The following is a 15540-nucleotide window of genomic DNA, read 5'->3' on the forward strand; positions in this document are numbered from 1 at the left end:
CTTTAGCACCGCCAGTAAATAGCATGTTAGCATCGATTAGCATAGCATGTTAGCATCGATTAGCTGGCAGTCAACATCAACAAAACTCACCTTTGTGATTTCGTTGACTTTATCATTGCAAATGCATCTGCAGGTTATCCATACATCTCTGTGCCATGTCTGTCATCGCCGGTAAAATGTGGAGACACTCCGGCACATTCAATGGGGGTCTGGCGGCAGACACTTTCGCATCTTCGGGCCAGTGGTGCAACTTGAATCCCTCCCTGTTAGTGTTGTTACACCCTCCGACAACACACCGACGATGGCATGATGTCTCCAGGGTTCCAAAAAATAGTCGAAAAAACGGAAAATAACAGAGCTGAGACCCGGTGTTTGTAATGTGTTGAAAATGAAAATGGCAGCTGTATTACCTCGGAGACGTCACGTTCTGACGTCATCACCACATGAGCGATAAACGGAAAGGCGTTTAATTTGCCAAAATTCCCCCATTTAGAGTTCGGAAATGGGTTAAAAAAATATATGGTCTTTTTTCTGCACCATCAAGGTATATATTGACGCTTACATAGGTCTGGTGATAATGTTGCCCTTTAAAACAGGTTGTCTCAAACACGCGGCCCGCGGGCCAATTGCGGCAAAATAAGTGAAGTAAATTATATTTATATAGCGCTTTTTCTCTAGTGATTCAAAGTGCTTTACATAGTGAAACCCAATATCTAAGTTACATTTAAACCAGTGTGGGTGGCACTGGGAGCAGGTGGGTAAAGTGTTTTGCCCAAGGACACAACGGCAGTGACTAGGTTGGCAGAAGCGGGGATCGAACCTGCAACCCTCAAGTTGCTGGCACAGCCGCTGTACCAACTGAGCTATATTTTGCGGCCCCCACCTTAGTATGAAAGTTTAATGTTAGTGCGGCCCGCAAATTTTATATAAATGGCTTTTGACATCTTTGAGTTATTTGGGTCCTAAATGGCTCTTTCAACGTTCTGGGTTGCCTACCCCTGCGTCAGTGGAAAAGCGGCAAATGAGTGAAAGCGACAGACGTTGCCTTGGAGACGAGGGTTTTTTCCTACGTGCCTGGCTGCAGTCACAACGCGACACCTGTCCGTCAGTAATAACAGTCCCTGATAACCTGGACAAGTTCAAACCGTTTTTTGTTTTTTTTTATTGTTGAATTTGCATTACCTCACACGATTGACACTACATATATTTCTATATGTAGCGAGCCGTCACTTTTTTGCGCTCGCTATCCCGGTACTTTCACGGCTATTATCCCGCCGTGTTGCTGTAGGGAGGAAAAGTGGAACGACACACATTGTGGAAATAACATTATTCACTGTGCGTTGGCTAAATACAAATATATTCCACAAACCCAAACACGTCTTTTGCAAAGCCCGGGGTGAAGAGAAAGGTTTGTGACAATTCCAGGAAAAGTGGGAGATGCAATATTTATTTGTTGAGCACAGGGGCACCCCGACATGCCTTATTTGCACAGAGAAAGTTGCGTTGCAACAATTTGAAACGTCATTATACAACTAGACATGCTGAGCAGTATGTAACATTTTTTTTAAAGATATATTTTCTCGCGGCCCAGCCTCACCCAGACTCTGCATCCAGTGGCCCCCAGGTAAATTGAGTTTGAGAACCCTGTTTTAAAATCAATGGGGCAAATGCAGTAACATGAAACAGTCACAGGATCCCAAAAAGTTCTGTGAAAAATTATTTGACCCTTAAATCATATAAAAATCAATAGCCATTGTAGAGGTTGCCCTTTTAGTGGGTTCTCCACACCAGGAGAGCCCGGAATTCTGGGTATAACAATGTTTTCTTTTCATCAAATGGTGCAAAGTCTTTTGCTTTTCAGCAAAGTGTCTTTCTCCCTGTCTGCGTCTCTCCTCAGCACCTCCGACTCCAACTACTCCACTCATCACGGCTGCTGCTAATAAAGGCGACTGGTGATTAGATAACAAGGCCCACCTGGGTCATCTACGCACCTGTCTGTGTCTTCAAAGCTTGTCCTGACACAACTCGTTCCGCGGCAGGCCTGCAGGCCACGCCCCCCTCTACAGTCTTTATTTTTTATTCCAGGTATTATTGTAAAAAACAAAAGGCGTACTGCCCTAACATCAAAGAATAATAGCTACAAAAAAGGTAAAAAATGTACATGAAAAGCAACATTATTTTGTTTTCACTCCTTGTTTTTTTTTAGCTTCCTCAGGGATTTGGGGATGGATGTAGTTAAAATCTATAAGGTTAATGATACGACACAAAGAGAAGCAGAAACATATTCTTTTTTTTTGTCTTAGTATTCTTTTTTTAGCATTGCTGCTCTAATACAAAACAATATTCTTCCGCCCCCTGTCTGAAAAAAAAAAAAAAAAAAAAAAAATAGGGCTATCGCTCAAACATTATGGAATGATACCTACATAAATAATAAAAGCTCAATTAAAGATATAACATAAGTGACAAAAACATGTTTCGATGTTTTTTAATTCCAACTAGCTGAAAAATGAGTATAAGGTCGAATAAAACAAAAACATTTTTCTTTTTTTTCTTATAAATATGATTTTTTTTTTTCAAAACAATAGTGTTGTTGCTATAACGCAACATGATACCATAAAGAATTAGTAAAATTTCAATTAAAAACATAACTACCGGTGCAGTTTTCTTAAGTACAACTTAAAACCGATAGCATTGCTGCTCTAACATCAATTATTTAGGATTGACCTGATACAACTTTTTCAACTACGATCTGGTATGAATATCGGTGCATTGAATAGTGGTCGATACAGATACTAATCTGATACAATATCTGCACGATTTATAGGACATACTTGTATCATTTTGTACTGTGGATCGTTAGAAAAAGGCTTGATTACACGTACAACAAAAGTAGGTATGACAAGCTCTAACCCTATGATAGATTTATACATTTGAAGTGGAGTGGTAATTTGGTTTTTGGGGACACCAAACGGTCACGATAATTCAATAAATTAAGCACATGACGCAGTAAGTTGAATGATGCGGACACTTTTGTTACTAGATACGTTCGAGTATACTTCCACCTTGTGTAACATGAGACTGTAATTATTTGATAATTATTTATGTTGACACATGTCGTGTTTGCGATATTGTTCAATTGTGGACACTTATTATGTAAGCATGTGTGCTATTGTGCGCTTAGCTGATGTGTGGCTGCTTGCTCCTAGCAGCCTATAGTCTACCATGTTTACTTTTTGTGAATGAGTTGACTGAAATACAAGAAAAGACCAACCTTTAGACATTGGCTCCCCAGCTTTGCACAAGTAAACACGCTGCAGGGCTGCTTGTCTCGGAGCTTAAATCAGAGATTTTAGATGCCAGCCAATATCGTCTGATACTTACATTTTGCCGATATCTGATATCAATATTGGACCGGCATGCAAAAATAATGGGGGGATTCTATTAATAAGCAGGATGAGAGCATTCAGCAGAGGCAAAACCATGAATGGTACAGTTGGGGCATGATTTACTAAAGTTTTTGCATGTACGAAAACACGTGCCAAAATGATCACTCACGTAAATCTGATCTATAAAACGTGCAGAAAATGGATTGTGTCTGTAATGTGAACATAATAAGACGTGCAATCCATTCTTCATTAATATGTGAATTTTATGCTGAGCACTAAAACACCTACAGTGATGGAAGGATAATTTACAAAAATAATTATTTAGCACACGCAATGTGATTTATCAACACTCATCTTTGTTTTTGCGAGCACTAATTTGCTTTTTTATTTAGCACGTGTCTGCAGGATCAGTGTGTGCGCTGCTAAAAGGGACGATGGACAGACGTTTGGGTGCCAACATAATGGATGGTCAGAAATAAGAAATATTCGATATATTGTGTATTCAGCAATTTCCTTTCATAATCGTACAGCTGCTGATGAAAACACATTCAACTGATGCAATTTGGTGTCTGTTGGCGTTTTTGTTTTTGTTTATTCAGGAAAAAAATGACTATAGTCCAGTGGTTCTTAACCTTGTTGGAGGTACCGAACCTCACCAGTTTTATATGCGCATTCACCGAACCCTTCTATACTGAAAAATAAAATGTTTTTTTACTGATGCACAAAATTAACCGTGCATGAACATCGCCTTGTTCAAAGAACAAAACCAACACAGTGCATGAACTCACAACAAATTACACACCTTACACACATTACCATGACTTGATGAACGTGGACCCTGACTTAAACAAGTTGAAAAACTTATTCAGGTGTTATCATTTAGTGTTCAATTGTACGGAATATGTACTGTACTGTGTAAACTGTACTGTTTCATATAATGTATTCTCTTCCTTTGCAATCTGCTGGTAAAAGTTTCAATCGATCAATCAAACAACCGGCAAATTAGATGGAAAATTAGAGGCAACATTGTTTGGCGGTATCCATAATACGCTGATAGGGAGTAGTTTTTATTTACACGATAAGTCGGATGTGTCTTTACCTTTGTGGCGGAGGCTCCGCCGAAACCCTGAAGCCGACTCCCCGAACCCCTAGAGTTCGATTGAACTCAGGTTAAGAACCACTGTTATAGTCTATCTCCTACAAGAAAAATTTTTTTTTTTTCATTGTGCATTTTCTTGCGTTTGAGTCATTCCAGACATCCGAATGCGCTGGTGATGCGATTTATGGCCTCTGGCACAGAATGAAGTGTCAGTGTGCACATATTTATTTTGTCGAAATTGCTTTTTAGAAAAGGTGTTACAGATTATAAATGTGTGCCGCTGGTCCAGCACATCGCACACATATGTACAGAAAATGATCGTCTCCGTGGTAAAAACCCTGCATTCACTCAAAATCCTCATTTAAATAAGGCGGTCTGTGTATATAGTTCACACTGTTTAGCGTGTCTTATTTGGATCGGAGTAAATCAGGCTCTAAGTGTCCTCCACCTTGTCACGGTGCCACCTTCAAAGGTCGGTGTTGCCACACAGGGGTGGGTGTGGGGACAGGGTTGTTTTGGCGAGAGCCCCCAAGGCCATATTCCAAGCATTTATGAGGCCTTTTTATGAAAACATCATAAAACGAGACTCTGGTTACATCGTTCTGATCAGATGAGTCAATTCATGACCCCACATCACCTCTGTGGCCTATCAAAAAGTATAAAAGCGCGACATTGAGTCGTCACGGTGCTTTGCTGAGCGGAAAACTGTCGAGATGCCTGACACTGACACAATCGTCTCCAACACGCCGAGGTCGGAGATACAGTAGGTGGGATTTTTTTCTTTTGTTTTACACGGCAAAAAAAGCTCTTAATTAACTAACTCCTGCTGCATCCGACACAGGTTTGTACTTTAACATCACTTTCTATGCCAAGTGCAATTTAGGGGTCAAATTGCAATGACAAATTTGTATCATATTTTTTTTTACATGCATTGCACAACATGTACATTTGAGGCGCCACTATAGAAAACCAAAGCATTTTTTGTATCAGGAAAAAAGGATGGTGTTTGTATGCTTACTAGTATGCTTACTTTTTATAGAACATTTAAAATAAATAATTTCTATGTATAATGCTGGACATGCACTTACTTTCGATTGATATTTTGACACGTTATTAAAAGGACTAGTAGTAATAATGACAACGAATAATAATATAGATAATACTAATAATAGTAAATAATAAATATAATAACAATAATAATTGTATTACTATTTTTTTTGACACATTATTAATAGGAGTGGTAGTAATAATGAAAAAAATAAATATTAATAATAATAGTAAATAATACCAATAATAACTACTATTTATATTAGTATAATTTTTAACACATCATTAATAGGAGAAGTTGTAATATTGAATAAAGTTAATAATAATAATGAAAATAATAAGAAGAAGGATTAATTAAGAAGATTAATAATAACTATACTAGCTATATTAGTATTATTATGGGATGGTTTCCTGCTGGCTCCGCTGTGAACGGGACTCTCGCTGCTATGTTGGATCCGCTTTGGACTGGACTCTCGCGACTGTGTTGGATCCATTGTGGATTGAACTTTCACAGTATCATGTTAGACCCGCTCGACATCCATTGCTTTCCTCCTCTCTAAGGCTCTCATAGTCATTATTGTCACCGATGTCCCACTGGGTGTGAGTTTTCCTTGCCCTTATGTGGGCCTACCGAGGATGTCGTGGTGGTTTGTGCAGCCCTTTGAGACACTAGTGATTTAGGGCTATATAAGTAAACATTGATTGATTGATTGATTGATATTTTGACACATTATTAATAGGAGTAGTGGTAGAATGTTAATGTAGCATCGAGACACAAAAAATGTGGTATAGCAGAGGGATAGTGTATTGAGTACAGAAAAAAACTATAGTACAAATTGTATTAATTGTATTTGCTATCATTATTAGTGAAGTAGTAGTAATTTTAATGTAGCAACAATTTTAATAAAAATAACAATGGTTGAAAAGTTCAAAAATTATGTGTACATTGGGAGAAAAAAGAATGAATACAAGAACATTCAGTGGGGTCCTTTTATAATAATATTACATTATTAAAAAAGTATTGCGTGTTAATTACTGAAAGTGAACAAAGTACTTTATCAGTAATTGCTGAGACATGGCTGAATTATTAGATCTGCTTCTTCCCACCTTTTTTCAGACATGGTATGTAGTCTTATATTTCTTTTTTTTTTTAATTATTGAAATTACTTGAGTATAACACATTTACATGTACCTTTTAAAATAGGCACACCTGCACAAATCCATAACAAAATATTGGAATCCTGCCTCATTATGACACTACTGCACACCACAATATTAAACACATTGCTCAAATAATATTGAAGTGAGAATTTTGATTGATGTTTGTCAATGCTGTCGTTCGATTTTGCAGGTGTAACTTATGTAAACACAGCGCTTCTTTTCCTCACTTCGGAAAAAACAGCTGTCCTAAACACACGATGCCTGGTGTTAAAATAAACCAATGATTTGCAAAAATGTGACCAGTGATGAGCTAGTTGGCCCGGTTTGTGTTTGAGACTGGCACCTTTTTACGTAATATAACTGTGTCATATTTATTTTTGCATGGAATCAAATCTCTGTGGTATAAATAAATACAGCATGGTTGCTGATGATTGCATCGTAACATTCTCAGGATGAATGTCCTGTCCTTCCTCCTGAACTATAAAAGATTGCAACGGGTTATGAAACTGTTATTAGCGCCGAGCTTGTTGTGTGACACAGAGCGACTGACCAATCGTCTCTTAACGGAAATGTCATCGGGCCAAATATGATCCCTTGTGATATTAAAATGAAGGATTAACACACGCAGCATCCTTGGAACTATAAATAAGCTATTTGTTGGATTTGAAAAGACCACTTGTGATTGATAAACCGATTGGCTCACTTCCCTCATCCTGAAGAATGTTTATCTTCTCCAGTGATGGCCTTGAAGCCAGTCCAAGCACCATCATGGCAGCCAAAACAGCTCCAAACATTAGATGCTTACTGATGGGATGTTGTTGCCAGAAATAAATGCTTTTCTAAATTCCTGACCTCAGATACACCTGCAAAATACTATTGAACTTAAGCTAAGGTAACATTTTGTAACTAGGGATGTAACGAATGAATCGATATATCGATTTATATTCCTTACATTCAATTAAATTGATCCGTGCTTGGCAAGTTTCTTTGGCGACCGATCGATTTTATCAGTACTAGTAAAGGGAAAACATTGGATTTAAAGGCCTACTGAAACCCACTACTACCGACCACGCAGTCTGATAGTTTATACATCAATGATGAAATATTAACATTGCAACACATGCCAATACGGCCTTTTTAGTTGACTAAATTGAAATTTTAAATTACCTGCAGAGTTTCTTGTTGAAAACGTCGCGGAATGATGACGCGTGCGCGTGACGTCACGGACTGTCAGGAAATATTAGCTCAGCACCAGTTACGGCTAAAAGTCGTCTCTTTTCACCGCATAATTACACAGTAATTTGGACATCTGTGTTGCTGAATCTTTTGCAATTTGTTCAATTAATAATGGAGACTATAAAGAACAATGCTGTTGGTGGAAAGCGGTGTATCGCAGCTGTCTTTAGCATCGAGACACAGCCGGTGTTTCTTTGTTTTTAACACGGAGCGGTCAAGCGAACATGTTTTCTCTACGTCAACCAGCATGTTTTTGGATGGGAAAATTGTGATATATATCTTACCGGGGACATCAGTGGATTATTCGTCCTCCTGCAGTAGCTGTCAAAAAAGGCAGCTGTGAGCTTGGCTCCTCTGCTTCTCTCTGAGACACTGCGTGTTCACCGCAGCCATCCGACCTCGAGGTATGTCTTTACAATCTCACTAAACACTATTAAAACAATAAGCAGATAAGGGATCTTCCAGAATTATCCTAGTAAATGTGTGTAATTACATCTGAAATGCTCACACTGCCGCCGCTTTGAGCCGTCTCTTTTTATTAATTTTTTTTTTTTTTTCTAGTCCTTCGCTATCAATATCATCATCGGCGAATCTTTCATCCTTGCTCAAATTAATGGGGACATTGTCGTTTTCTCGGTCCGAATAGCTCTTGCTGCTGGAGGCTCCCATTAAAAACAATGTGAGGACGTGAGGAGCCCTCACCCTTGTGACGTCATCGTCTGATACTTTCGGTAAAGGCGAGGCTTTTTTATCAGCACCAACATTTGCGAACTTTATCGTCGATGTTCTCTACTAAATCCTTTCAGCAAAAATATGGCAACATCGCGAAATGATCAAGTATGACACATAGAATGGACCTGCTATCCCCGTTTGAATAAGAAAATCTCATTTTAGTAGGCCTTTAAGAACAGCACACTTTATAAGAAGTTTAGCATTGTAAATGATAATGCATCATCAAATCAAAAAAAGGCAAATAGCTCTGTTGGTTGAGAAACAACAAATGCAAAAGCTACAAGACAATATCATAATTTACAACACAACAACTTTTAGCTACAGCACAATTGCAAAAGCCACTATAAAGACGGATGACACAACACGATACTATAAAACCACATCTCAACTTTAAGCCACAAAGGACGCGACTGACCCGGAACACAATGACATGCAACCAGCAGCCAAGGAGAAGTAATTTCATTATAAAGAAATACATAGAAGAGATGGATGAATGAGGAAGTGAGGGGCCAACACCATCAACAGGGATGAAGGAGCATACATGCTTCCACACACCTGGTACGCTCTCCTTCATCGACAACACAAGGGCAGAGAACAAATAATGCATGGCCGGCTTTATTTAGCAGGTAAATCTACTGTTAAGACGTTGGTTACTGTACTTTGACTGCAAAGAAAACAAACATGCTTGAATGTTGAAAATGAGAACGGAAAAGGTTTCCTCTTGTTAATTCAAACTAAAGTGTTGGTTGCACTTTATTTAAATAAAATGTGAATGCATTAGCCATTAATTGTTGTTTAATTGCTTGTTTGTATCCATAATTCATGTATACATAGTTCCCTTACAAGAAATAACAGGAAAACCTCCCCTGCAGTGTCCAGTATTTATTTCACAGTCACACTGCTGGATTAGTTTTAATCGATTCCAGCACACTGATTAGTTTTGGATCGTGTCATTCTAAAAAAACAAAAAAGGATATCGTCCCTGAATGGTATTGGCAACCACAAATATTGAATCGAATAATTTTTTAAACAAATCGTTACACCACTATATATAACACAACTAACTGGTAACACAACTAACTTCACCTTAAAGGCAAAGGTTGTTGAAGTACTGAGTGAGTTTAAATTTAATTACACTGCACTTTGATTTTTTTCAATGACTTTATTTTTTTTTCTCAATTCGACTACAAGAGACAAAGACTATAGGATGTTTTTCACAATTCTACTCTAATATACAGTAGTTCCCCTTGAATCCTCATCCTATTAAAATGCAGTGGGGATTAATTACTAGAACTGAAATACACCTGACGGGGATACTTGGGCACGTCGTCAGTGATAAACCCGGGGTCATAGGGTGTTTCATCAGACACCCTCGCCCGGGCGACTTGTTTCCAAGTAGCGTACGGGGCGGTTTAGCTCGGTTGGTAGAGTGGCCGTGCCAGCAACTTGAGGGTTGCAGGTTCGATTCCGGCTTTCGCCATACTAGTCACTGCCGTTGTGTTCTTGGGCAAGACACTTTACCCACCTGCTCCCAGTGCCACCCACACTGGTTTGAATGTAACGTATATATTGGGTTTTACTATGTAAAGCGCTTTGAGTCACTTGAGAAAAAACGCTATATAAATATAATTCACTTCACTTCACTACTACGGATCCCCCCCAATGGATCCACAACCATTCTCTGCGGCCTTGAGGATGTTCTTAGTGGCTTTTCTTGACGGCAATACTCTAATGCCAAGGAGTTTGAACACTCGCTGTCGGGAGTGACCTGCGCAACCTCTGGAACCGACGTTGATTAATTTGCGAAATCTCTGCAACCGACGTTGATTAATTCGCAGCGAAATTTCCTACCACAGTTTTGACACTCTCCGCCGAGCTCGGAGTATTTGGCCCTTTTGCGCTCAATGGCTTCGCCAATCCAGTCCTCTTACAGGACAATCAGCTCCAGTAGCACCACTTGCTTGGTTGACTCGGATGTTTAACACCATGTCTGGGCGGAGTGAAGTGGTAGCGATGTTGGCCAGAAAATTTGAGTTGCCTTACCAGTCAGGAACAATGGAGAGTAAGCCCTCTAATGAGTTGGGCTGGTGACTTTCCTTCTGCCCTGCTTTGATGAAGGCAATCGACTGCTTCAGCGCAAACTGGAACTTGCTGTTGTGTATTGCTGTGCAGATGGAATCTGCCAAAGATTTCGAAACTTGGTCGTGGCACCAGCGATACTACTCCTCCCCTAGTGCCTTTTGGCACCAGCTCTGGCACAGATTGCACTCTGGAGTACCTGCTATGGCCCATGTGTGCAGGTTGACCGGGTTTGGGAGAACATGGTACACAGATAAAATGAGGAACTTTGTGTGCGGAAGTTCAGTTTTCCAGGGGACAGCGTGGCGAAGTTGGTAGAGTGGCTGTGCCAGCAATCTGAGGGTTGCTGGTTCAATCCCCACCTTCTACCATCCTAGTCACATCTGTTGTGTCCTTGGGCAAGACACTTCCCCCTTGCTCCTGATGGGTCCTGGTGAGCGCCTTGCATGGCTCCCGCCATCACTGTGTGTATGTGTGTGTGAATGGACGAATGTGTTCGCCAATCTGGTCCTCCTAAGAGACAGTCAGTTCCTGTAGCACCACTTTCTGAGTTAACTCCGATGTTAACACCATGTCTGGGCGGAGTGAAGTGGTAGCGATGATACCTGGGAACTTGAGTTGCCTTCCCAGGTCAACTCAGAGATGCCAGTCAGGAGCAGTGGCGAGGAGCCCCCCGGATTTCTTAAGAGAGTTAATAATGGTAGTAATACATCAGGGAAAAACTCATTCCATTTTACTTTTAAAAAGGTATTTTTTACTTTGCATTTTTATTTTAATTCAAGCAATTTTATTTTATTTCAGTTAGTTTTTTTTCCATTTTCTACTTTATAATCAATGTTGTTTTTCATATAACATATCTTTCAATGCAGCAAACACAGGTAGGCAAAATGCCTCTTTTTCAACCTATTTTATGTTTTCCTCTCATGTGTGAAAGCAAATACTAATGTCCCTTATAGCAGAAAAGACCCCGGCGTTCGAGGAAAATATGGCCGAACCGAAATGCAGAGCTGAACTCATCAAATGTGAGCATATACATATATACATATACATGCAGTACATACATATACACATACATATACAAATACATATATATTAGGGCTGTGGATCTATGGGTGTCCCACGATTCGATTCAATATCGATTCTTGGGGTCACGATTCGATAATATATCGATTTTTTTCTATTCGATTGGATTCTCGATTCAAAAACGATATTTTTCCGATTCAAAACGATTCTGTATTCATTCAATGCATAGGGTTTCAGCAGGATCTACCTCAGTCTGCTGACATGCATGCAGAGTAGTAGATTTTAAAAATAAGAATCGATTCTGAATCGCACAACGTAAACGATTCGATTCGTATTCGAATCGATTTTTTCCCACACCCCTAATATATATATATATATATATATATATATATATATATATATATATATATATATATATATATATATAAAAATAAAAAAAAATATATATAAATACATATATATATATACATAAACATATATATATATATATATATATATATATATATACATGTATATATATATATATATATATATATATATATATATATATATATATATATGTATATATATACTTTTTTTTTTTTTAAACTAATTTCTCCCTTTTTATTGTCAGATTGGATGAACATTACCTTTGATAAGCGGACGGCCAACAAGAAGCTGTGGGTATCAGAGGGCGGGGCTAAGGTGGCTCGCTTGACCGATGACATCACCTGTCCCGTCTTGGAGGGACCGGAGAGATTTGAGTATATGCCTCAGGTACTTGGAAGTATTGGCACAAACAGATCAAATATTACTTAATGTAAGACGGATTAGAGAGCTATAAATATGTCAGCATGGTGACTAAGTGCCTGAGATCTGAGACGATGAAAACAAGCATGAGCAGACACAGGCTGCTCGTTGTGTTTATTTGAAGTCAAGCATCCTGTGGTGAATCTACTGGAGATTGTTTCTAAATCCACTCTTTAATTCTTTTAAAGGTATTGTGCAAGGAAGGCGTCGAAGGTTTCCGAGCATACTGGGAGGTGGAGTGTTTAGGCTGGGTGGTGGTCGGTCTGGCCTACCAGAACGCCGGAAGGAGGAACAAGCAAGGCTGCTGCGGCCTCGGAGACAATGAGGATTCCTGGGGTCTGGGCTGGAGCGGTTCTTCTTATCACGCCTGGCATGAAGGTCAAGTTCGCGTGATCCCGGAGATTCCCAAATCTTCCGTGTTAGGCGTGTACATCGATCAGCCTGCCGGGATCCTTAACTTCTACGCCGTGGAAAAGAAAGAGGACAAGGAGGAGGAGGTGAAACTCCTGCAATGCATAAAGAGCTGCTTTAGGGAGAAGATGTTGCCAGGGGTCTGGCTGGGGGTCGATTCGCACTGTGTGGTCCGAAGGAGGGAGGAATAAAGGACTGACTTTATGGATACACTAAAAGAAAGGATATGCATACTTTATGGATAGACTAAAATTTTTTATCATAATCCCTATTTTCCGGACCATAAGCCGCACTGGTATATAAGCCGCACCCACTAATTTTAATGGGAAACATTTTTGTTCAAACGTGAGCCACACCGGACAGTAAGCCGCATATAAATACCTGCTACGTTTTGAAATGGGTTATTTACAAGCAAAGATTTTGTAAAAGTTTATTTACGTACCTAAATTGTTTCCAAACGGTGCCTGTGACACGGCAGTAAAAAGGCTGATCAAACAAAAACGAAAAATCATTCATGTCCTTATTCATCATTTATGAGATAAATAAAACGTCCTTTTCAATAAGGTTTAAAGGCCTACTGAAATTAGATTTTCTTATTTAAACGGGGAGAGCAGGTCCATTTTATGTGTCATACTTGAGCATTTCGCGATATTGCCATATTTTTGCTGAAAGGATTTAGTAGAGAACATCCACGATAAAGTTCGCAAATTTTGGTGCTGATAGAAAAGCCTTGCCTTTACCGGAAGTCGCAGACGATGACGTCACAAGGGTGAGGGCTCCTCACATCCTCACATTGTTTTTAATGGGAGCCTCCAGCAGCAAGAGCTATTCGGACCGAGAAAACGACAATTTCCCCATTAATTTGAGCGAGGATGAAAGATTTGTGGATGATGATATTGATAGCGAAGGACTAGAAAAAAATAAAACATAAATAAATAAATAAAAAGCGACGGCTCCGGGCGGCGGCAGTGTGAGCGTTTCAGATGTAATTAGACACATTTACTAGGATAATTCTGGAAGATCCCTTATCTGCTTATTGTTTTAATAGTGTTTTAGTGAGATTGTAAAGACATACCTCGAGGTCGGATGGCTGCAGTGAACACGCAGTGTCTCAGAGAGAAGCCGAGGAGCCAAGCTTACAGCTGCCTTTTAAACAGCTACTGAAGGAGGACGAATAATCCAATGATGTCTCCGGTAAGATATATAATCACGATTTTCCCATCCAAAAACATGCTGGTTGACGTAGAGAAACAGGTTCGCTTGACCGCTCTGTGTTAAAAACAAAGAAACACCGGTTGTGTCTCGGTGCTAAAGACAGCTGCAATACACTGCTTTCCACCAACAGCATTGTTCTTTATAGTCTCCATTATTAATTGAATAAATTGCAAAAGATTCAGCAACACAGAAGTCCAAAATACTGTGTAATATGCAATGAAAAGAGACGACTTTTAGCCGTAACTGGTGCTGAGCTAATATCTCCTGACAGTCCGTGACGTCACGCGCCCGCGTCATCATTCCGCGACCTTTTCAACAAGAAACTCCGCGGGTAATTTAAAATTGCAATTTAGTCAACTAAACAGGCCGTATTGGCATGTGTTGGAATGTTAATATTTCATCATTGATATATAAACTATCAGACTGCTTGGTCAGTAGTAGTGGGTTTCAGTAGGCCTTTGAAAGGATACGGATTCTTCTTCCTCGTATTTTGTAAATAATTAAAGTTTGAACAGTTTCTTGAAGTGGATCATTTTAGTACATTGTATCATTTATTTGAGTAATCCATTCCATAATTTAGCCGTGGGCGAAGAAAAATCTATAGATAAGTCGCACCTTCGTATAAGCCGCAGGGTGCAAAGCTTGGGAAAAAAACAGTGGCTTATAGTCCGGAAAATACGATATAGAAGTGTTTAACACAGAGAGCATATTACTATTATTGATAATGTTTAACACAGAGCGTATATTAGTTAAATGGAATGATCTTTTAAAGTGAAAAAAAAAAAAAATACATTCATCATATTATTTTCATATTACACTGCATACGCTTTTTGGATGAACGACTACTAAATTTCTAAAGAGAGTTAATAGATAATGTTAGTGGAATGAGTTCCTGCAAGCTTGTCAAGTATGGCATAAAGTGTCAACTTTCAAATTACACTGCATACTTTTTTCTTAACTAATTGATGTTTGATTTAATTGTATTTTGTATACTGTGTTTTTTTCCTCCATTATCATTTTTAAATGTTTGTTGTGGATGTACTGTACATATGATAGTGGTAGTAATAAAAAAAGTCTAACGGATCTGATTGTGTGCATTATTTTTGCGTTTAGCATCAAGCACAACAAGGAAGTGTCATGGACGGAGGTGGATTGTAACGCACTACATTTACTCGGTTACATTTACTTAAGTAACTTTTTGGAGGAATTGTACGAGCAGTTTTAATATAACATACTTTTACTTGAGTATTTTTGAGAAGAGAAAACGCTCCTATTACTCTGTTACATTGAGATTAATTACGATCTTTGATATTTATTCCCGTATTTTCTATATGACGCACTTAAATTTTAATTTTTTTTCTC

At 39.0% G+C, this 15540-nt stretch overlaps 1 protein-coding gene across 1 annotated transcript; it reads left to right on the plus strand.

Annotated features, from left to right (window-relative positions):
• Positions 1–5195: 5195 nt before the first annotated feature.
• Positions 5196–15261, plus strand: LOC133558169 (tripartite motif-containing protein 16-like protein). The gene is made up of 4 exons (XM_061909344.1): positions 5196–5248; positions 11700–11762; positions 12377–12519; positions 12741–15261. Exons 2-4 carry the CDS (start codon positions 11726–11728, stop codon positions 13152–13154), a joined length of 594 nt encoding a protein of 197 aa, XP_061765328.1. The 5' UTR covers positions 5196–5248; positions 11700–11725; the 3' UTR covers positions 13155–15261.
• The last annotated feature ends 279 nt before the right edge of the window (positions 15262–15540 follow it).

This window comes from Nerophis ophidion, linkage group LG08, assembly GCF_033978795.1.
Source record: "Nerophis ophidion isolate RoL-2023_Sa linkage group LG08, RoL_Noph_v1.0, whole genome shotgun sequence".
Lineage (NCBI taxonomy): Eukaryota > Metazoa > Chordata > Actinopteri > Syngnathiformes > Syngnathidae > Nerophis > Nerophis ophidion.

Coding starts and splice junctions, on each gene's coding strand:
- LOC133558169 (XM_061909344.1), top strand. CDS start 11,726: ATGGCCGAACCGAAATGCAGAGCTGAACTCATCAAAT. Junction 11,763..12,376: donor CAGAGCTGAACTCATCAAAT/GTGAGCATATAC, acceptor TTTTATTGTCAG/ATTGGATGAACATTACCTTT. Junction 12,520..12,740: donor GATTTGAGTATATGCCTCAG/GTACTTGGAAGT, acceptor ATTCTTTTAAAG/GTATTGTGCAAGGAAGGCGT.